At 45.6% G+C, this 23604-nt stretch overlaps 1 protein-coding gene across 13 annotated transcripts in view; it reads left to right on the top strand.

Moving 5' to 3' along the window:
• ENTPD5 (ectonucleoside triphosphate diphosphohydrolase 5 (inactive)) overlaps nt 1-23604 on the top strand; it is a 59174-nt gene that overhangs the window by 28262 nt on the left and 7308 nt on the right. For 7 of the 13 annotated variants that reach the window (XM_077941447.1, XM_077941446.1, XM_077941445.1 and 4 more), the window contains 12 exons: nt 4226-4512; nt 5783-5862; nt 8425-8568; nt 12748-12823; nt 13080-13115; nt 13743-13831; nt 14138-14217; nt 15168-15229; nt 16161-16262; nt 17108-17248; nt 18337-18393; nt 20774-20889. In XM_077941447.1, the coding sequence (XP_077797573.1) occupies nt 4296-4512; nt 5783-5862; nt 8425-8568; nt 12748-12823; nt 13080-13115; nt 13743-13831; nt 14138-14217; nt 15168-15229; nt 16161-16262; nt 17108-17248; nt 18337-18393; nt 20774-20889 (1200 nt within the window). In that variant the 5' untranslated portion in view covers nt 4226-4295. Of the gene's footprint in view, nt 1-4225; nt 4513-5782; nt 5863-8424; nt 8569-12747; nt 12824-13079; nt 13116-13742; nt 13832-14137; nt 14218-15167; nt 15230-16160; nt 16263-17107; nt 17249-18336; nt 18394-20773; nt 20890-23047; nt 23511-23604 lie in introns of those variants that run through there. The other 6 variants (XM_077941442.1, XM_077941440.1, XM_077941443.1 and 3 more) reach the window with 3 other exon arrangements.

The following is a 23604-nucleotide window of genomic DNA, read 5'->3' as shown; positions in this document are numbered from 1 at the left end:
TGAAGTGCTGGGATTATAGGCATGAGCCACTTTGCCCAGCCTAAATATTTTAAAATTCCAAATATACTTAACTTTATTTTATTTATTTATTTTGAGATAGAATCTCACTCCATCTCTCAGACTGGAGTGCAGTGGCACAGTCTCAGCTCACTGCAACCTCCACCTCTCAGGTTCAAGCGATTCTCGTGCTTCAGCCTCCCAAATAGCTGGGACTACAGGCTAATTTTTGTATTTTTAGCAGAGACGGGGTTTCGCCGTGTTACCCAGGCTGGTCTTGTACTCCTGACCTCAAGTGATCCACCTGCCTCAGCCTCCCAGAGTGCTGAGATTATAGGCATGAGCCACCACACCCAGCTGCTTTTTTTTTTTTTTTTTTTTGAGACAGAGTCTTGCTCCGTCGCCTAGGCTGGAGTGCAGTGGCACAATCTCCGCTCACTACAGCCTTTGCCTCCCAGATTCAAGCAATTCTCCTGCCTCAGCGTCCCAAGTAACTGGGGCTACAGGCATGCGCCACCACGCCTAATTTTTTTTTGTATTTTAATAGCGACGGGGTTTCAGGCTGGTCTCAAACTCCTGACCTCAAGTGATCTATTCACCTCGGCCTCCCAAAGTGCTGGGATTACAGGCGTGAGCCACCACGGGTAGCCTAATTTGCTTTATTTTATATAATATGTCACCTTGGGGAAGGAGATATTTTGATAAACTCTAGATACTCAACAAAGTTTAGATGATTGGGAATCCTTAATCTGTACTCCAAATATACAAAGTATTTTTTTAGAGCTGAAGGACCTGGGCAATGGGAACTTTGGAATCAGATCTTGTCACTTAACCAGTAAACTATGACTTGCATAAGAGATCCAGAGATGAAAGCTGGATCAGAAGACCCAGAACTGTTTGGTGCAAAGTACATAAAGTGCAAGTCAGGAGGTCTTGCCTTAGAGGATAGATATGCCAGAAGAAAATGGCAGAGAAAAAATATTTTTATATACATACATATATATGAAAATATTAAAAATATGTATATATATATATATATATTTTTTTTTAAGATGGAGTTTTGCTCTTGTTACCCAGGCTGGAGTGCAATGGTGCAATCTCAGCTCACCGCAACTTCCGCCTCCTGGGTTCAATCAATTATCCTGCCTCGGGCTCCCAAGTAGCTAGGATTACAGGCTATTTAAAAAATATTTTTAAAATAAACATAAAATTAAAATACCTAGAATATATTTTATATGTAAATGTATAGAGCAAGAAAAGTAGCCAGCAGACAGCTGGCAATGTCTGGAGACGTTTTTGTTTATCACAACTGGTTGTGGGTGGAGGGGTGGGATGTGCTTCTGACCCCTAGTGGGTAGAGGCTGGGGATGCTGCTAAACATCCTACCTTACACAGGACAGTGCCCACATCAAAAACCTATCCAGCCGTAATTGTCTTGTTTTTTTTGGTTGTCGTTTTTTTTTTTTTTTTTTTTTTTTGAGACAGTCTTGCTCTGTCCCCCAGGCTGGAGCACAGTGGTGCAATCTTGACTCACTGCAGTCTCCGTCTCCCGGGTTCAAGTGATGTACCTGCCTCAGCCTCCTGAGTAGCTGGGATGACAGGCACGCACCACCACAACTAACTAATTTTTGTATTTTTAGTAGAGATGGGGTTTCACCACGTTGGCCAGGTTGGTCTCAAACTCCTAACCTTAAGTGATCCGCCAGCATTGGCCTCCTAAAGTGCTGGGATTACAAGTGTGAGCCACTGCTCCTGGCCCCTAAGTGTAAGCAGTGCTAAGATTAAGAAACCCTGACCTTGAGGAACTCCAGTTCTCCTTTATGGATGAGATCACAGGACACAGTCTGAGCTTTACAGGAGGCCAGATACAAATCACCAAAACAAAAAGCACTTAATTTTTTTGTTTCTCATTTAATGTCCATCCAGAAAAAAAGAGGGGAAAAAAGTTGCTAGTAAAGCAACTATGAAGGATGGATGCCATTATTCCATTGAACACTACCAAGTGTTTTTTTGTTTTTGTTTTTGTTTTTTGAGACAGAGTCTCACTCTGTTGTCCAGGCTGGAGTGCAGTAGCACGATCTTGGCTCACTGCAACCTCTGCCTCCCAGTTTCAAGCAATTCTCCTGTCTCAGCCTCCTGAGTAGCTGGGACTACCAGTGCACGCCACCATGCCTGGCTCATTTTTGTATTTTTAGTAGAGATGGGGTTTCACCATATTGGTCATGCTGGTCTTGAACTCCTGACCTCACGTGATCCACCCGCCTCGGCCTCCCAAAGTGCTGAGATTACAGGTGTGAGCCACTGCACCCAGCCACAAGTGTTTTTTATCACAGGTTTCAAGAACATTCAAACTCGCTATAATGGCTTTGTTGCAGAATGATGAAAAACAAACAAACAAAAAAACCTCCTATACATTTAAAAAATTATTTCCCAGTAATAACAAATCTCGCCAGGTGAAGTGGCTCATGCCTGGAATCCCAGCACTTTGGGAGGCTGAGGCAGGTGGATCTCTTGAGCCCAGGAGTTCAAGACCAGCCGGGGCAACATGGCTACCAAAAAAAAAACAAAAAAAAAAAGCCAGGTATGGAGGCACGGTTCACTGCAATCGTCACCTCCCGGGCTCAAGTGATTCTTCCACCTCAACCTCCCGAGTAGTTGGGATTACAGGCTCCTGCCACCATGCCCGGCTAAATTTTTTTTTTTTTTTTTTTTTTTGAGATGGAGTCTTGCTCTGTCACCCAAGCTGGAGTGCACTGGCACGATTTCTGCTCACTACAACCTCTGTCTCCTGGGTTCAAGTGATTTTCCTGCCTCAGCCTCCCCAGTAGCTGTGATTATAGGCATCCGCCATCATGCCCAGCTAATTTTTGTATTTTCTTAGAGATGGGGTTTTACCATGTTGGTCAGGCTGTTCTTGAACTCCTGACCTCAAGTGATCTGCCCACCTCGGCCTCCCAAAGTGCTGGGATTACAGGCATGAGCCACCGGGCCCGGCCTAATTTTTGTATTTTTAGTAGAGACGGGGTTTCACCATATTGGCCAGGCTGGTGTCGAACTTCTGACTTCACGTGATCCACCTACCTTGGCCTCCCAAAGTGCTGGGATTAGAGGCATGAGCCACTGTGCCCGGCCAATTTTTTTTTTTTTTTTTTAATAGAGACAGGGCTCTCGCTATGTTGCCAAGGCTGGTAGTGAACTCCTAGACCCAAGCAATCTTCCCACCTGGGCCTCCCAAAGTGCTGGAATTATAGGCGGGAGCCACTGTTCCCGGCCCCCACCCTATAATTAAAAGCAAAATGGCTGGGCACAGTGGCTCACACCTGTAATCCCAGCACTTTGGGAGGCTGAGGCTGGTGGATCATGAGGTCAGAAGTTCAAGACCAGCCTGACCAACGTGGTGGAACCCCATCTCTAGTAAAAATACAAAAATTAGCTGGGCATAGTGGTGTGCCCCTGTAATCCTAGCTACTCAGGAGGCTGACACAGGAGAATCGAGTGAACCCGGGAGGCAGAGGTTTCAGTGAGCTGAGATTGTGCCACTGCACTCCAGCCTGGGCGACAGAGTGAGACTCTGTCTCCAAAAAAAAAAGCAAAGCATGGGTCATTATGTTAAGTGAAACATGCCAGGCTCAGAAAGATATATACTGCATGTTCTCACTCACATATGGGAGCTCATGGAAGTAGAGTAGAATGACAGTTACCAGAGGGGCTGGGAAGGGTGGTGGGGTGTGGAGAGATGAAGAGAAGTTGGTTAATGGGTACAAACTTACAATTAGATAAAAGGAATAAGTTCTAGTGTTTGATAGTTCAGTACGGTGACTATAGTTAACAATATTTTATTGTGTATTTCCAAATAGCTAGATTTGAAATGTTTCCCACACAAAAAGCGATAAATGTTGTAATAGATATCCTAGATTCTCTGATTTGATCTTTACACATTGTCTGCATATATCAAAATATCACATGTATACCATAAATATGTACAATTACTTTGTATTAATTTTTAAAAAGCAAAACGTGGGAAAATATATCTTCAATTTCAATTTCCTTTTGGAACCAGATACCCTTCGGAAAAGGTGCTAAGAGCCCACATTACCCTGGTTTAGCTTGTTGTACAGGTTATTAGAACAGAGAAGGAACACCTTGGGCCCAGGAGTGAGTGTTTCTTCTTTTACAGGTGTAACTAAAAAAGGTGGCTGGTCTAACTTGTGTGCCTTTGTCCTATAAGCCTCTGTAGGTGTGTGAACAGGATTACTTCTGCAACAAAAGCCTCCACCCAGCCACATCTTGGGAAAAGAATGGCTACTTCTCGGGGCGCAGTCTTTTTCATGCTGGCGGTATCCTGTGTTTGCAGTGCTGTTTCCCACAGGGACCAGCAGACTTGGTTTGAGGGTATCTTCCTGTCTTCCATGTGCCCCATCAATGTCAGCGCCAGCACCTTGTATGGAATTATGTTTGATGCGGGGAGCACTGGAACTCGAATTCATGTTTACACCTTTGTGCAGAAAATGCCAGGTAAGTGCAACTGGGACCCTTACTAGAGTCTGTAAATCCACACTTTAGAATCTCCTCCCAGAAACAAATACGCCTAGAGTTTATCATGTGAATTACAGAATTGTACACCTAGCGGATGTCTTTCTTCAGAGAACTTTGAACTACAATTGAACATATGGTTTATTTGGAATTTTCTTGTTTGTTTGTTTTGTTTTTTTCGTTTTTATTTTTTAATTTTTTTTTTGAGACAAAGTCTTGCTTTGTTGCCCGATCTGTAGTGCAGTGGCATGATGACACATCATTGCACCCTTGACCTCCTGGGCTCAAGCAATCCTTCCACCTCAGCCCCCTGAGTTGCTGGGACTACAGGCATGTGCCACCATGCCCAGCTCGTTTTAAAGTTTTTTGTAGCTGGGCGCTGTGGCTCACGCCTGTAATCTCAGCACTTTGGGATCACCTGAGGTCAGGAGTTCAAGACCAGCCTGGCCAACACAGTGAAACACCATCTCTACTAAAAATACAAAAATTAGCTGGGCGTGGTGGCACGTGCCTGTAATCCCAGCTACTCAGGAGGCCGAGGCAGGAGAATTGCTTGAACCCGGTAGATGTAGGTTGTAGTGAGCCGAGATCGCACTACTGCACTCCAGCCTAGGTGACAGAGCGAGACTCCATCTCCAAAAAAAATAAAATAAAATAAAATTTTTTGTAGAGACCTGCTCAGGCTGGCCTCAAACTCCTGGGCTCAAGTGATCCTCCCACCTCGGCCTCCCAAAGTGCTGAGATTTTAGGTGTGAGTCACCATGCTTGCCCAGAGCACATGGTTTTAATTCAGTGTGAAATTAGGAGAGAGCTGGGCTGCCTGTAGTCTGAAACCCATGTGTTCAAAAAGAATAGCTATAATTTGTTCTTCCTCTTCTCTAAACGTGGGATACTCCAGGGATTTTGGGAGAAGGATCACATGAGAATTTCACTGCCATCCTTGGACATGAGGCTAGGAGACCCTGAAAGATTAACTTTTTCTGCATTGTCAGTGTTTTTTCCTCAGGTAACTTATGGAGCCTGGGGAAAGGCGGAGGAGCTAGGTGTCCACCAGAGAAATGGTAGCAGAAATGGACCCTGAGAGGTTGCTCTAGTCCCTCTTTCCAGTACTCCTGCAAGATATTCCTCACAAGTGGGATCATTTGGGATAACTTTAGGGAAGTCATAGGAAAGCTTGCAGAGCCCAGCATCTGAAGCAGCCTAACTTTTGGTAACCAGCTCTCTCTTCTGTTTTGTTCCATGGACAAAATAGGACAGCTTCCAATTCTAGAAGGGGAAGTTTTTGATTCTGTGAAGCCAGGACTTTCTGCTTTTGTAGATCAACCTAAGCAGGTGAGTTTCTTATGATTTGATGTTTAGATTCTCAATGCCTTGATAACTTGACGAAACCACTGCTGTTAAATATTTCGTGTTACTCACTAATGAGATTGAAGTCATGTGTGAGATCAGCTTTCTCTCCTCAGCTAATCTCCTGGATAACATTAATTATATTTCCCACGCTCATGAGGGCTGGGCGGAAGAAGGCTGGTAAATTGGTTGTGGTAATTTAAGGATGACACTAGCTTTGAAGAGATTGTTCCCTGTGTACTTACTGTTTAAAATTTTGAGTTGAAGCCATCAGTTGCATTTGTTCATGTAAATGCAGAAGGTAGACATGAAGTTCTATAGGGTATGATGTATAAACATGGTAGTTGAAGGGATGGTGAGCAGTGAATTCCATTTCAGAGTGCCTTGATGCAGGGTGGAACCATACCTATACTTGAGAAATTAGGCAACAACCCATGATGACAAAAATCTTTGGTGGTAGAAAATGAATAGAGAGTTTGTGGCAACTATATTTTATATTTGAGCACCCACAACATATTGCATCCTCTGTGTCTGAGGCCACGTTGAAATAGAATAAGGCAGAATGTTAAACTTGGGGAGCAAATGTATAGGTATTTATTATTCAGTGTCACAAGAATAATCATTACCCAAATGCCTGATGTTAAAAATGATTTGAGTTTGGAGAACTGAGAGGATATATGGAGATATATATATATATATATATATATATATATATATATATATATTTTTTTTTTTTAGATGGAGTCTCACTCTGTTGCCCAGGCTGGAGTGCAGTGGCCTGATCTCGGCTCACCACAACCTCCGCCTCCTGAATTCAAGCGATTCTCCTGCCTCAGCCTCCCGAGTAGCTGGGACTACAGGCATGTGTCGCCATGCCCAGCTAATTTTTGTATTTTTAGTAGAGACGGGGTTTTACTATGTTGGCCAGGCTGACTTTGAACTCCTGACCTTGTGGTCCGCCCACCTCGGCCTCTCAAAGTGCTGGGATTACAGGCATGAGCCACCATGCCCGGCCCTGAGAGGATGTATTTTCTTAGTTCAGTAGTACATGGATAGCAAATCTACTAGAAAAATTAGGAGCTGTTGAAAGCAACTACATTATTAGAAACTGACTTGGCATTTAGAAAAGATGATTGTGTTATAGTTGCTAACAATAACGATCAAAGGGCAGTCAGATATCAGAATAAAAGTTCACTCAGGGAAATAATGGATTTAAAATAATGGTTTTCATTTATTACAAATTGAGCATCTACTGTGTGCCATATGATGATACAAAAATGAGTCTGACATGTTCTTTAGGAGATCATCAAAAGTATTGCGTCATTGCTGCCACAGCTTGTGTGGCAACCACACGCACTCTGCCTCACGCACACAACAGTTTAGTGGTGGTAGGAGGTGTATCTCCCATCCCACACTTGAGGAAACCAAGTCCCAACAAAGTGACCTAAGTTAGGCCACAGGGCTAGCAAGCAAGTCTTCCAACTCTAACTCCTGTGTTTTCTTCACTATACCAGCCTAAAGCTGATTGATATGAAACATGAAATAATCAGCCAGGTGTGGTGGCACACGCCTGTAATCCCAGCTACTCAGGAGGATGAGGCAGGAGAATCGCTTGAACTCGGGAGGCAGAGGTTGCAGTAAGCTGAGATCGCCATTGTACTCTGGTCTGGGCGACAAGAGCAAAACTCCACCTAAAAAAAAAAAGAAAAAGAAATAATCAACTAAAATGATCACAATATAAAAGAATAATTGGGCAGGCATGGTAATCCCAGCACTTTGGGAGGGTGAGGCGGGTGGATCACTTGAGGTCAGGTATTCGAGACCACCCTGGCCAACATGGTGACACCCTATCTCTACTAAAAACACAAAAATTATCTGTGTGTGGTGGCACATGCCTGTAATCCCAGCTGCTTGGGTGACTGAGGCACAAGCATCGCTTGAACCTGGGAGGCGGAGGTTGCAGTGAGCCAAGATCACGCCACTGCACTCTAGTCTGGGCGACAGAGCAAGACTGTCTCAAAAAAAAAGAAGAAGGATTTTTATTAGGACTGTCAAAATAAAATGGATTCTCCTTTTTTTTTTGAGACAGAGTCTCCCTCTGTTGTGCAGGCTGGAGTGCAGTGGCATGAGCTTGACTCTCTGCAACCTCTGCCTCCTGGGTTCAAGCAATGCTCCTGTCTCAGCCTCCTGAGTAGCTGAGACTACAGGCGTGTGCCACCATGCCTGGCATATTTTTGTATTTTTTAGTAGAGATGGGGTTTCGCCATGTTGGTCAGGCTGGTCTCGAACTCCTGAACTCAAGTGATCCATGCACCTTGGCCTCCCAAAGGGCTGAGATTACAGGTGTGAGCCACCACCACACCCGGCCTGGATTCTCCTTCTTCAAAGTGGCCCACTTCTCTAGGTTTCTCCTGCTACAGAGCAGAGAGAGGTTGGCGCCCTATGCCACCTCCCTCCTCTTGCTCCCACAAAGTATGTTGACAGAATAGACCAGTGCCAGCCACTAAATGGACTGTTCATCAGATGAATGGGTTGTCTCTTTTGCAGGGAGCTGAGACTGTTCAAGGGCTCTTAGAGGTAGCCAAAGACTCAATCCCCCGAAGTCACTGGAAAAAGACCCCAGTGGTTCTAAAGGCAACGGCAGGACTACGCTTACTGCCAGAACACAAAGCCAAGGCTCTGCTCTTTGAGGTAAGTTTTAAAACTGCATCTTGGATCATTCTGCCCTTTTCCCTATATGAATACTTAATGAGGTTTTAGTCTTTTGGAATGTGACCACCACCTTCAATATTCCACCACTGCCAAAGCACTATGATGACTCTGACCGCTTGTTATAGCTAGTTGTTTACATTTTTAACTATCACTCTTAAATGTATAGAGCTTTTCCTAAAATGTTTAAAGTACTTTCTATCTAGGATATTCTTCAATTTTTTTTTTTTTTTTGAGGCGGAGTCTTGCTCTGTTGCCCAGACTGGAATGCAGTGGTGCCATCTCAGCTCACTGCAAGTTCCGCCTCCCGGGTTCACGCCCTTCTCCTGCCTCAGCCTGCCGAGTAGCTGGGACTACATGCATCTGCCACTACGCCCGGCTAATTTTTTGTATTTTTATTAGAGACGGGGTTTCACTGTGTTAGTCAGGATGGTCTTGATCTCCTGATCTCAGGTGATCCGCCCGCCTCGACCTCCCACAGTGCTGGGATTACAGGCATGAGCCACCGCGCCCGGCCGGTATTCTTCATTCTTTTAGAATTTTAAAGCAGAATCAGAAATTGTTTCTAATCAACTTTATTAAGATAAACTTACGTACAATAAAATGTATCTATTTTAGGCTGGGCACTGTGGCTGACACCTGTAATCCCAGCACTTTGGGAGGCTGAGGCAGGCAGATTGCCTGAGGTCAGGAGTTTGAGACCAGCCTGGCTAACATGGTGAAACCTCATCTCTACTAAAAATACAAAAATTAGCTGGGCATGGTGGCACACACCTGTAGTCCCAGCTACTCAGGAGGCTAAGGCAGAAGAATTGCTTGAACTTGGGAGGCAGAGCTTGCAGTGAGCTGAGATCGCACCACTGCACTCCTACCTGGGCAACAGAGTGAGACTCTGTCTCAAAAAAAAAAAAAAAAAAAAAAAGATTGAAGCTAAAAAATCACAGTAGGCCAGGCATGGTGGCTCATGCCTGTAATCTCAACACTTTGGGAGGCCAAGGTGGGTGGATCACCTGAGGTCAGGAATTCAAGACCAGCCTGGCCAACATGGTGAAACCCTGTTTCTAATAAAAATACAAAAATTAGCTGGACGTGGTGGCAGGCACCTGTAATCCCAGCTACTGGGGAGGCTGAGGCAGGAGAATTACTTGAACCTGGGAGGCAGTGGTTGCAGTGAACCAAGATTGGGCATTGCACTCCAGCCTGGGCAACAAGAGTGAAACTCCATCTCAAAAAAAAAAAATCATGGCAAAAAGGGACTCCATATTACAGGTGTACTAATTCAATCCCCTAAATCCATTTTCCTTTGACTGTCAGTACAGAGGACTTAAGTCTCTTATCCAAGGACAAGCAGCCTAGTATGTCTCTGTGAGAACCTGAATCCTGATTCCTGATTTATTCCTCATTTATTCAACATAAGAGTGCTTACAGGTGCAGTGGCTTACGCCTGGAATCCCAGAACTTTGGGAGGCCGAGGCGGGTGGATCACAAGGTCAGGAGATGGAGACCATCCTGGCTAACATGATGAAACCTGGTCTCTACTAAAAATACAAAAACTTAGGCATATGTGGTGGCAGGAGCCTGTAGTCCCAGCTACTCGGGAGGCTGAGGCAGGAGAATGGCGTGAACCCAGGAGGCAGAGCTTTCAGTGAGCCAAGACTGGGCCACTGTACTCCAGCCTGGGTGACAGAGTGAGACTCTGTCTCAAAAAAAAAAAAAAAAAGTGCTTACTATGTACTGGGCGCTGGTGAAGTTACTGGAATACATTCAGCGGGGAACCAAAAATACAAAAATGGTCTTTGCACTCCTGGAGCTTACATTCTACTTTCAGGAAGACAGAAAATAAACATCTGAACAAGTCCAAAGAAAGTTATATTAGGTGCTGTAGGTACTATGGAGGGGAAAAAAAAAAGCAGGGAAAGGTAGGTAGGGAATGGAGGGGAAAAAAAAAAGCAGGGAAAGGCAGGTAGGGAATCTGGTGATAAGAGTGGGGGAAATGCTAATTTAAATAGGGCAGTCAGGGAAGATGTCTTTGATAAAATTCAGTTGATCAGAGATCTGAGGAGGATGAAGAAGCAAGTTATACAAGACATTTGTGGGAAGAATATTCCAGGCTAAAGAAACAGCAGGTATAAAGGCCAGAGACAGGTATGTGCTTGGTATGTTAGGAACAGCATCCAGGAGGTCAGCATAGCTGGAGAGGAAAGAGTGATATGAGAGGTAAGTAGGAGGTAACCTCAGATAGGCGGGGCTAAGGGGTGCTTATCATGTAGGATCTCAAAGTCCAGTGTAATCACTTTGGCTTTTTCTTTTTTTTTTTTTTTTTGAGACTGAGTTTCGCTCTTGTTGCCCAGGCTAGAGTGCAGTGGCGCTATCTCCACTCACTGCAACCTCCACCTCCCAGGTTCAAGTGATGCTTCTGCCTCAGCCTCCCAAGTAGCCGGATTACAGGCATGTGCCACCATGCCTGGCTAAATTTCTATTTTTAGTATAGATGGGGTGTCACCATGTTGGTCAGGCTGGTCTCAAACCCCTGACCTCAGGTGATCCGCCTGCACTTTGGCTTTTTCTTTAAGAAGGAAACCACTGGAAGGTTTTTTTTGTTTTTTTGTTTTTTTGTTGTTTTTTTTTTTGAGACAGACTCTCACTTTTGTTGCCCAGGCTAGAGTGCAACGGTGCAATCTCGGCTCACTGCAACCTCCGCCTCCTGGGTTCAAGCGATTCTCCTACCTCAGCCTCCCAAGTAGCTAGGATTACAGTTGCCCACCACCATGCTAATTTTTTTGTATTTTCAGTAGTGACCGGGTTTCACCATGTTGGCCAGTCTGGTCTTGAACTTCTGACCTCAGGTGATCCACCCGCCTTGGCCTCCAAAAGTGCTGGGTTGAGAGGTATGAGCCACCACGCCTGGCTGCCACTGGAAGGTTTTGAGCCAAGGAAAAACATGATTTGACATCCATTTTTAAAGCACCATTCTGGCTGCTGTTTTGAGAACAAACTGTAGGATGGGGGCGAAAAGCAGAGAAGGCAAAAGCATAAGCTCTCTTGCTGTGCTTCATCCTGTTCACTTATCTGTCTTTTCTTTAAAAGTTTGTTTATATATCACTTAACTGGTTTTTCCTGGTTGAAACAGGGTCCAGAGGTCATCATGTGGTATGTTTCATCCTATCAGAAATGAGAACAGCAAAGAGACTAGAGTTCTTCCTATCCTATTTGGAGAATTCTTTTTCCTTTCCCTTGATAATTATATAAACATAAGACTTAACACCCATATCAATGGTCTATATTATGGAGAGGCAAGATGTTTTTGCAAGATGTTCATTCCCATCTCCTGAAACAGGGTTCCTTAAGTCTGGATCCGGAGTCTCCCCACACTCTAGAGGCCCTAGCCATGTGCCAGAATCTGACCGGTGCTGGCAGCAGAGTACCTCAGCCCTTAGATGTGAACTCCACCACGGCGGGTTCGTGTCAGCTTATCTAAGGAATGGAGTGGGAAGACTCCTCCTAGTTTCCAGTGTATGTCCGGTAGAGTTTATCAGGTTTAAAAAGTTACAGGATCCTGATTTGAGCTGGCAGGATTAAATATATGCCTTTCCGTAGGTCCAGTTCACCTATACATTTAGATGGTTTGATTTAGCTTTACTTAAAGTCAAAGGAATCCCTGTGTTTGTGTTTTTGCAAGAAACTGGTAATGGCTTGCCTAGTTTCTTCTCTAGTTTCTTAGGGCAAAGGAATGAGTTTTGCCAAAATTTTATCTAGGAAAAATGGAGTAGTTTTCTTTTTTTTTTTTTTTTTGAGACGGAGTCTCGCTCTGTCGCCCAGGCTGGAGTGCAGTGGCGCGATCTCGGCTCACTGCAAGCTCCGCCTCCCGGGTTCCCGCCATTCTCCTGCCTTAGCCTCCTGAGTAGCTGGGACTACAGGCGCCCGCCACCGCGCCCGGCTAATTTTTTGTATTTTTAGTAGAGACGGGGTTTCACTGTGGTCTCGATCTCCTGACCTTGTGATCCGCCCGCCTCGGCCTCCCAAAGTGCTGGGATTACAGGCTTGAGCCACCGCGCCTGGCCAAGAAAAATGGAGTAGTTTTCTAAGTCTTACAGGACACTGTCAAAATATAGAAATATTGCCTTAGGGAATTCTTTTTTTTTTTTCTTCTTTTTTCTCTAGGTAAAGGAGATCTTCAGGAAGTCACCTTTCCTGGTACCAAAAGACAGTGTTAGCATCATGGATGGATCCGACGAAGGTGGGAGAGGTGTTGATGTGAGTTCTGGGGGAGAGGGGCAGGATCAGTGAAAGATCTAACTAAAGGAACTGGGGCCAGGGACGGGGTCCTGAAGAGAAAGGAATAAACAGAAGGAATGGGATAGCAGGAAATAGAAGAGAGGGAGAAGGAACATGTGCTCTAGACATGAAATTTAGAGAGAAAAAAAAACAAGGATGGGGCCAGGAAAGAGAAAAATATGCTCTGGGATCTAATCCTTGTCTTTCTTTCTTTTTAGGCATATTAGCCTGGGTTACTGTGAATTTTCTGACAGGTAATACATCCTCAAGTTTATCTTCAGAGCTTCACTAGCTTTTACATGCATAGTCAGAAGAGTAAAAAAGCCCTTTCTTTCATTCTGTATTGTTTCTTCTTCTTTAAAAAAGGAAAGGAGGCTGGGTGTGGTGGTTCATGCCTGTAATCCCAGTGCTTTGGGAGACTGAGGTGGGTGGATCACTTGAGGCCAGTAGTTCAAGACCAGCCTGGCCAACATGGCGAAACCGTGTCTCTACCAAAAATACAAAAATTAGCTGGGCGTGGTGGTGTGTGCCTGTGATCTCAGCTACTCGGGAGGCTGGAGAATTGCTTGAACCCAGGAGGCAGAGGTTGCAGTGAGCTGAGAGCAGAGATTGTGCCACTGCACTCCAGGCTGGATGATAGAGCAAGACTCTGTCTCCAAAAAGGCCTTCAAAAAACAAAAAAACAAACAAACAAAAAACACCTGCCTTGAAGGCCTCTGCTGCAACGAGAGTCCTTCTGAGTTGACATTCACCTGCAGCATCAGGGCTGGGGAGCAGTGGAGTGTGTGTGGAATACCTTCAGTGCATGATAAGAACAAGAGAGACAAGTGTTGGGCTGCCCAGGATGTGGAGGATATTTAGAGCTGGCTCTCATTTGACAGGTCAGCTGCATGACCACAGACAGGAGACTGTGGGGACCTTGGACCTAGGGGGAGCCTCCACCCAAATCACGTTCCTGCCCCAGTTTGAGGTGAGTCATTTCATGAAGATCTGGTTAGAAGTGCACTTGGCAGGCATATCATGGTGCCAAGAAAGAGGCATCCCATTTTCAGCCAGCAGCTCTACCACGCTTAGGCAGAGTCAAGTCAGTTAATAACTGGGTGAATGTTCCCTTGCCATCTCACTGTTCAGAATCCCTTCGATTCCTCAAGCCTAGTGAGATTAGCCGCTTAATCTGTCTTCATCTGATTTTTTGCTGGGAGGGACGGGTGGTGGTGTGAACATCTTCAAGTGATTACAGATCCTGAATAGTCTTTTTGCTTTTTCTGATTTGCAGAAAACTCTGGAACAAACTCCTAGGGGCTACCTCACTTCCTTTGAGATGTTTAACAGCACTTATAAGCTCTATACACATAGGTGAGAATGGGGACAGGGAAGAATAATATTTCATGTTGTATGTTCTCCTAACTTTTCTAAGTGTTCTCAAATCTGTTATTGTATCTGATCAGCAAAACAAAGTCTGTGCCAATTCCCTAAGGCCTATCACTGAAACCCAGGCCACTTACAAAGCCCGAGGAACTTAAGAACCTTCTCCATTCTTGGCCTCAAAAGCATTAATATATGACTTAAGAGTCAAAAATTGTCTGCTGGGTGCAGTTGGCTTCATGCCTGTAATCCCAGCACTTTGGGAGGCCGAGGTGGGTGGGTCACCTGAGGTCAGGAGTTTGAGACCAGCCTGGCAAACATGGTGACACCCCATCTCTACTAAAATACAAAAATTAGCTGGATATGACAGCGCATACTTGTAATCCCAGCTGCTCAGGAGGCTGAGGCAGGAGAATCATTTGAACCCTGGAGGTGAAGGTTGCAGTGAACCGAGATCACGCCACTGCACTTCAGCCGGAGCGACAGAGCAAGACCTGGTCTCAAAAAAAAAAAAAAAAAAAGAGTCAAAAGTTTTCTCTAGGGAGAGGACACTTCAAGAAGGCTTAGGCAAAGCTTCTTGCCAACTCCTTTGAGCTGGCCTTTAGAGGTTCAGAATCCAGCCTGGAATTTGATCCTAGTTGGGGCTAGGAGCTAAGCTAAAGAGAGCTTTTCTGGGAATGGTTCCTAGTGTGGGACCCTAGGAATTGTCACCGTCTCTGGCCTTTGAATGATAACTGTGGGGAATTCTTACTGCATAGCCTTGATCCAAACTGTGTAGAAATTACCCCTTGTTGACCACAGGAGATGAATATGTCACAGAGACAGAACAAGGTTTTCATATTTCCAGAGGGAAACAGAAACCATGTTACTTTTGAAAGAGGTAGCTTTAGGCTAGAGAGCTTCAGGACCAGCATGAAATTGGTCAATCCTGTATTTTACAGTTACTTGGGATTTGGATTGAAAGCTGCAAGATTAGCAACCCTGGGAGCCCTGGAGACAGAAGGTTTGTCTGGGTACCTGTGCTGGGTGGGGGATGGTGAGGGTGACACAGATACTCCGCTTGCTTCTTCCCTTCCTTGATAGCCATTCTATGCAGGAAAAGATTATGTTGAATTGGGAGGCAAATGTTGTATAATGGACCTAATAATAGCAAATCCTTTTCTGTTTTATAAGTTCAGAAGTTTTGATGTATATTATTAGCCATTTTTAGAATGAGGTCTACTTGTACAGGGGGAACAGCCTATGTCTAGGCAGTTCTGCAGAAATCCCAGGCTTTAAGAATACATTTGGCAGGAGCTTGCTCAAGCCCTGAGCTTTACATTGGAGGCACAGGAAGCAGGGTCTGTTCTACATGCAGGTAGAACAACAGAGTAACTCCATTCATCTCTTCACAGTTGAGGTCAGGCAGAACTGGGTTCAGTCCCAGCATTGTGATTTGAGGCAAGTAACCTATCTGTGCCCCTTTCCTCACAGTAAATGAGAATTTGCATTTAAGGCACTTTGTACAGTAATCTGTTATTGGGATGACATCTATTTTTCATTTCAGAGTATACAAAACATCTTCAAGTGTATTTCATTTAAGCCTCTCAGCAACCAGTGAGGAAAGCAGCATAGCATTTCTTTCTTGTTTTTAGAAAGGTGGAAACTTACTGTATCGTAGGTTTTGGATCTTTGAGATATATGGACCCCTCTGACAGAAGCACATGCGCATGAAAATTTGCTTCTGGTTTCAGGGGGTTCACCAACCCCACGAAGCCTGTCTGTGAACCCTGAGTTAAGGATTCCTGTCACAGGATGTTGTCATGGAATTCATGTCATCGGATTTTAAGGCCCAGCCCCCACAGTGATTCTTTTCCGCCTCACTGGCTTCTTGTTTGCCTTCCTCCCTCTCTCTCACTCACTTACTTCTTACCTTGTGCCCTGGATTCTTTCAGGGACTGATGGACACACTTTCCGGAGTGCCTGTCTACCGAGATGGTTGGAAGCAGAGTGGATCTTTGGGGGTGTGAAATACCAGTATGGTGGCAACCAAGAAGGCAAGTGATGTTTTTTCACTGGTTAAATTTACGTTTACAATGGAAGCTCTGGAAAAGTCCCATGGGAAGCTTTTTCCAGAACTCAAGCTTACCTTTTTGCAGGGACTTGTTCCAAAGATCTTGGCATGCCTCCAAAGACTAATGTGAAGTGACAGGGAACAACGCAGCGGTCATTCTGCATCGACCAAGTGTCATGGACCCATTAGATACCTGCGCTTAGACAAGTGCTGTGGTGCACATCTACAGTCCCAGTTACTCAAAGGTTGAGGCAAGAGGATCACTTGAGCCCACGAGTTCAAGGCTGTAGTGCACAGTGCCACCGCACTCCAGCCTGGGCGATGGAGACCCCACCTCTTACAAATTAATTAAGAAACCTATTCTAAGCCTAGGTCAAATGCAGCAGTGTGAAACCCTGTTTAGTTAATAGTTAGCTATTTAAATTATAGTAAAACTTAAAACCACGAGAAGAATGATTCATCTTCTTATAAAAGGTATATACCTGAATATCAAGGAATGAACTTGAATTCCCAGTGAAGGAAGCTGGCGAGCCCTTTAGCTACTTGCTTGCAAATGCTATGGAATGTAATGCTAGGCAGCAGCACAAGGTTGGCCATGATTTGGTGAATACAGATTAGGCAGGGGAGCGGGCATGGAGAAACAAGAGTGGTGAGGCTGCAGACGTTTGCTCATCTTTGTTTTGAAGCCTCTTGTCCCAAGCATCAGCCTTCTCTTGCTTTCCTTGACCTTCCTGCTGTTCCCTCATTGTCTCCAGCAGCTTTCCTCAGAGAGTGTCCCCTTCCCCCAGCGTTGTTCTCACCTTACCCCTGTGCACCTTTGCCTGGCAGGGGAGGTGGGCTTTGATCCCTGCTATGCCGAAGTGCTGAGGGTGGTACAAGGAAAACTTCACCAGCCAGAGGAGGTCCAGAGAGGCTCCTTCTATGCTTTCTCTTACTATTACGACCGAGCTGTTGACACAGACATGATTGGTGAGTTCACCCCAGGTGTCAGTCCAGAGAGGAAGGTGGATAGGGCTGTGGTGGGGAAGGTCAAGGAGAAAGAGCACTTGAGGTGCTTTGTTGAGCTGATTACCCACCTCTTTTCTAGTCACTCGAACAAAAGGGTGGAAATGACTTAGAATCTTTTGGAGCTGAGAGATGACCAAAACAACTATATGATGTCTTTTTTTTTTTTTTAACATGTTTATTGAGGTATAATTGGCATACAATAAGTGCATATTTAAAGTATACAATTTGTTAAGTTTTGTCATGTATACACCCATGAATCCATCACCACATTGAAGATAATAAACATATTCACCCCAAAAATTTTCCTCCTGTCTCTTTATGATAACTTTTCTTCTTATCACAAAAGTAATATTTTTGCCTGTGACAGTATATGTACCTGATCTGTCATGGCCTGAGAGATACGAATTAATTTCCTATTATTGTGGGGGTTTTGTTGTTATTTTGTTTTTTTGTTTGTTTTTTGAGACGGAGTTGCACTCTTGTTACGCAGGCTGGAGTGCAGTGGCGTGATCTCAGCTCACTGCAACCTCTGCTGCCCGCGTTCAACCGATTCTCCTGCCTTGGCCTCCTGAGTAGCTGGGATTACAGGTGCCTGCCACCATACCTGGCTAATTTTTTTTTAGTAGAGACGAGATTTCACCATGTTAGTCAGGCTGGTCTTGAACTCCTGACCTCGTTATCCGCCCGCCTCAGCCTCCCAAAGTGCTGGGATTACAGGCATGAGCCACTGCACCTGGCCTATTGTGTTTTATGGGTCTGTTTTTTTCATTGTGGTTAAACATACATAACATGGAATAGATTGTAAATAAATAAAATAGGCTGCATAGACTGGGTACGGTGGCTCACGCCCGTAATCCTGGGAGGCAGAGGTTGCAGTGAGCTGAGATTGCGCCACTGCACTCTAGCCTGGGTGACAGAGCAAGACTCCGTCTCAAAAAAAAAAAAAAAAAATAGGCTGCATAGATTATGTACATGTGTATATAATGAATGAATTTCCTTATGCTTCCTTGAAGGCGTTTTGATATCAGATAATCTTCGTTTTATTTCAGATTATGAAAAGGGCGGTATTTTAAAAGTTGAAGATTTTGAAAGAAAAGCCAGGGAAGGTGAGTTTGAGTGTCAGGGGAAGCCCTTGAAGGTAAGCCTGTGAGACTGCCTGCCAACTCTCGTGACCTAAAGTGATCTAAAGCACCTCAGTCAGCTCAGAAGGCCTGTCAGAAGGCTAGTTTCCTTTCTGAGTCTTCCAGTCTTTGCTAAAAGTTAGAAGCATTGGGTGGTAGCCAGGTATGGTGGCACACATCTGTAGTCCCAGCTACGCAGGGCGGGAGGATTGCTTGAGGCTGGAAATTCAAGGCTCTAGTGCACTATAATCACACCTGTGAATAGTCACTGCATTGCAGCTTAGGCAACATAGTGAGACCTCTGTCTCTAAAAAAAAATTTTTTTTTTCAGCTTTATGCAGCATAGAATTATGGGCAAGAATATGGGAATACAAGAGGTTTTAGGAGGCCGGGCACGGTGGCTCACACCTGTAATCCCAGCAGTTTGGGAGGCCAGGGTAGGCAGATCACCCGAGGTCAGCAGTTCAAGACCAGCCTGGCCAACATGGTGAAACCCTGTCTCTACTAAAAATACAAAAATTAGCCAGGCGAGACAGTGGGTGCCTGTAATCCCAGCTACTCCGGAGGCCGAGGTAGGAGAATCACTTGAACCTGGGAGGCAGAGGTTGTAGTGAGCCGAGGTCGTGCCACTGCACTCCAGCCTGGGCAACAAAGTGAGTCTCCACCTAAAAAAAAAAAAAAAAAAAAAAAAAAGAGTCTTTAGGGCTTTAGGGAAATGGTGAAGACCTTTTTTTCTTCTACGCTTTCTTTTTTTCATTGAAATAGTGTTATCAGCGTTAATGAAACACTAAGCATCAAAAGACATGGGAAATAGCGACAGAGGCTTCCTTGAGAGGATCAAAACTGCCAATGAGAACTAGGCACAGTGGTTTGAGCCTGTAGTCTCAGCTACTTGGGAGGCTGAGGCAGGAGGATCGTGTGAACCCAGGGGCTTGAGGCTGCAGGGAGCTCCAGTCATGCCACTGCACTCCACCCTGGGTGACAGCATGAGACCTCGTCTCTAAAAAAAAAAAAATTAATAGAAAGTTTTTAAAAATTAAAAAATAAAATACAAATGATCTTATCCAGTAATCCACAGTAGGGTTAAATGATATCTCCTTGTCTTCTGAGCCTCAGCATTAATAATAGATAAGGGACTTAGGGCCAGGCGTGGTGGCTCACGCCTATAATCCCAGCACGTTGGGAGGCCGAGGCAGGTGGATCACGAGGTCAGGAGATCAAGACCATCCTGGCTAACAAGGTGAAACCCCATCTCTACTAAAAAAAAATACAAAAAATTAGCCGGGCGTGGTGGTGGGCGCCTGTAGTCCCAGCTACTTGGGAGGCTGAGGCAGGAGAATGGTGTGAACCCAGAGGAGGAGCTTGCAGTGAGCGGAGATCGTACCACTGCACTCCAGCCTGGGCAACAGAGCGAGAGTCTGTCTCAAAAAAAAAAAAAAAAAAAAAAAATAGGGACTTAGGACTAAGCCCCCACAATAGGTCATAGAAACTTAGCAAATAAACTAGAGCCCATGTAAATGTGAATGGCTAATCATACCAGAGAACTGCAAGTTCTTCAGAAGCTGCAGTCTTTTTTTTTTTTTTTTTCTTTTTTTTTTTTTGAGGCGGAGTCTTCACTCTGTCGCCCAGGCTGGAGTGCAGTGGCACCATCTCGGCTCACTGCAAGCTCCGCCTCCCAGGTTCGCGCCATTCTCCTGCCTCAGCCTCCGGAGTAGCTGGGACTACAGGCGCCCGCCACCGCGCCCGGCTAATTTTTTGTATTTTAGTAGAGACGGGGTTTCACCGTGTTAGCCAGGATGGTCTCGATCTACTGACCTCGTGATCCGCCCGCCTCGGCCTCCCAAAGTGCAGGGATTACAGGCGTGAGCCACCGCGCCCGGCCAGAAGCTGCAGTCTTACAGAGGCAGTCAGCTCACTGTCCAGCCTCTGAGGTGCCTAGGCATTAACCAGAGGGAGACTTCTGCTCTGCTTATTCTTCTTCTCCCCACCAACTTTTTTTTCGGAGACAGAGTCTTGCTTGTCACCCAGGCTGGAGTGCAGTGGTGCGATCTCGGCTCACTGCAACCTTTGCCTTCCGGGTTCAAGTGATTCTCCTGCCTCAGCCTCCCGAGTAGCTGGGATTGTAGCGGCACACCACCACGCCCTGCTAATTTTTATGTTTTTAGTAGAGTTAGGGTTTCACCATGTTGGCCAGGCTGGTCTTGAACTCCTGACCTCAGGTGATCCACCTGTCTCGGCCTCCCAAAGTGCTGGGATTACAAGTGTGAGCCACCACGCCTGGCCCCCTATTCTACTTTCTAAGAGAAAATCCTACACCTCTCAGTTAGTTGCAAACTTGAACTCCAGTTTACTCTGTCTCTTTCAGTGTGTGATAACTTGGAAAACTTCACCTCAGGCAGTCCTTTCCTGTGCATGGATCTCAGCTACATCACAGCCCTGTTAAAGGATGGCTTTGGCTTTGCAGACAGCACAGTCTTACAGGTAAGAGACAGGACACCAGAATCCCATAACAGCCTTCTTTTGTGGGGGTTGAGAAGGAGTAAGAGCTTATTCAGTAATCAGAGTAGCCAGAAGTGAAATTATGAGGTAGTTTTGTTTGGGCTATGGACAAGGTACTGTGCTGGGCACCATGAATGTGGGAAATTACCTCAATGCAATGGTAGCCTCCAAGTGTATTACCAGGCAAGCTATTGCAGAGGTCACAGAACAGAAAGACTAGAAGCCCAAATTAAGATGCCAAGTCACATGGTTTATATATTTATTATTTTTTTGAGACGGAGTCTCACTCTTGTTCCTAGGCTGGAGTGCAGTGGCATGATCTCAGCTCACTGCAACCTTCGCCTCCTGGGTTCAAGCGATTCTCCTGCCTTGGCCTCCTGAGTAGCTGGGATTACAGGCGTGCGCCACCACTCCCAGCTAATTTTTTTGTGTTTTTAGTAGAGATGGGGTTTCACTATGTTGGTCAGGCTGGTCTCGAACTCCTGACCTCAGGTGATCCGCCCACCTCGGCCTCCCAAGGGCTGGGATTATAGGAGTGAGCCACCACACCCGGCCCACATGGTTTATTAAATCAGTTTAGAACTCAGGGTGAGAAGCAAGGGGAAACAGATGAAGAGATGAACACAGAAGACACGATGCAAGCAGGATGCAAGCACCACTCTCTCTGAATCTTGGGTTCCATTTGTCCTGGGTTTGTATGTCCTGCCTCTCTCTGCTGCTAATAGAGTGGTTACACATACTGGAGCTGAAGTTTGGTCATGGGAGCACAAAGACAAAAGTGCCTGAGGCCACCACACAAACTTGCCCTATTTGGAGAGGCCCCAGGGGCAGACACACCTGGCCAGTAGCATTAGCTCAGCCATCAACATGTACGATGGGTTTTCTTTGGCAGAGGACATGAGGGACCAAAAGGGTGTCACCAGTGAGTGGCTTTTTTTTTTTTTTTTTTTTTTTTTTTTTTTGAGACGGAGTCTCGCTGTGTCGCCCAGGCTGGAGTGCAGTGGCTGGATCTCAGCTCACTGCAAGCTCTGCCTCCCGGGTTTTTACGCCATTCTCCTGCCTCAGCCTCCCGAGTAGCCGGGACTACAGGCGCCCGCCACCTCGCCCGGCTAGTTTTTTGTATTTTTTAGTAGAGACGGGGTTTCACCGTGTTAGCCAGGATGGTCTCGAACTCCTGACCTCATGATCCGCCCGTCTCGGCCTCCCAAAGTGCTGGGATTACAGGCTTGAGCCACCGCGCCCGGCCGTGAGTGGCTTATTTAAGGTCTCTTGAACACTGAATGCCTCATGCATATATAATGTGTCATATATATTTCATGTGTGCCTCGTATATTTAGTGCCTCTTGAATCTTAGGTCTCTCTTTGTCCTCCTGTCTCTCTCCATCTGTTTCAATACATGCAGGCTCTACTTTATCTGTAGTAAGTTATTTATCCCCACTTTTGGGCACGTGTCTAGGCTCGATTTCATCAGGTCAACAGAGAACAATCAACTGGTTTACAGACTTTTTTTGGTGGTGGTAGCATCTTTATCCAACAAAAACTTATGTAGAATATCAGTAATACAGCCGGGTGTGGTGGCTCACGCCTGTTATCCTAGCACTTGGGGGGCCAAGGCGAGTGGATCACCTGAGGTCAGGAGTTTGAGACCAGCCTGGCCAACATGGTGAAACCCCATCTCTACTAAAAATACAAAAATTAGCCGGGCATGGTGGCAGGTGCCTGTAATCCCAGCTACTTGGGAGGCTGAGGCAGGAGAATCACTTGAACCTGGGAGGCAGAGGTTCCAGTGAGGAGAGGTCATGCCATTGCACTCCAGCCTGGGCAATAAAGAGGGAAACTCCGTCTCAAAAAAATATATATCAGTAATACAAAACTATTCTGGTTGAAGCAGAGATTGGGGGCCTGAAACTCCTCTATAATTTGGCCTCCCTTTTTCCTTTGAAGCGTTTCTAAGAAACCCCTAAAATTCTGAAGAAAACAAATTGATAAAACTGATACACACTAATCTAATCCTCTTCTGATATAGTTGAGGAATTTGGGTCTAAAGTTTTGCCCAAGGTCACTAAGCTAATTGAGATAGATACTGGCTTATAATGTGTTAAGTTCCCTATTTGGTTATTTTTTTCTTTTTTCTTTTGAGACCGAGTTTCGCTCTTGTTGCCCAGGCTAGAGTGCAGTGGTGCAATCTCAGCTCACCGCAACCTCCACCTCCCGGTTTCAAGCGATTCTCCTGCCTCAGCCTCCCAAGTAGCTGGGATTACAGGTATGCGCTACCATGCCTGGCTAATTTTGTATTTTTTGTAGAGATGGGGTTTCACCATGTTGGTCAGGCTGGTCTCAAACTTCTGATCTCAGGTGATCCACCCACCTCAGCCTCCCAAAGTGCTGGGATTATAGGCATGAGCCACCACTCCTGGCCTTGTTTGTTTTTGAGACAGGGTCTTGCTGTGTCACCTAGGCTGGAATGCAGTGGCATGATCTCAGTTCACTGCACCCTCTGCCCCTCCCAGGTTCAGCCCACCGAGTAGCTGGGACTACAGGTGTGTGCCACCAGTCCTGGCTAATTTTTTTGTAGAGACGGAGTTTTGCCATGTTGCCCAGGCTGGTCTTGAACTCCTGACCTCAAGCAATCCGCCTGCCTTGGCCTCCCAAAGTGCTGGGAGTACAGGTGTGAGCCACTGTGCCTGGCCCCATGTT

The sequence above is a fragment of the Macaca mulatta genome, chromosome 7, assembly GCF_049350105.2.
Source record: "Macaca mulatta isolate MMU2019108-1 chromosome 7, T2T-MMU8v2.0, whole genome shotgun sequence".
In the NCBI taxonomy this organism is placed as follows: domain Eukaryota; kingdom Metazoa; phylum Chordata; class Mammalia; order Primates; family Cercopithecidae; genus Macaca; species Macaca mulatta.
This window is presented reverse-complemented; position numbering and strand designations above follow the sequence as displayed.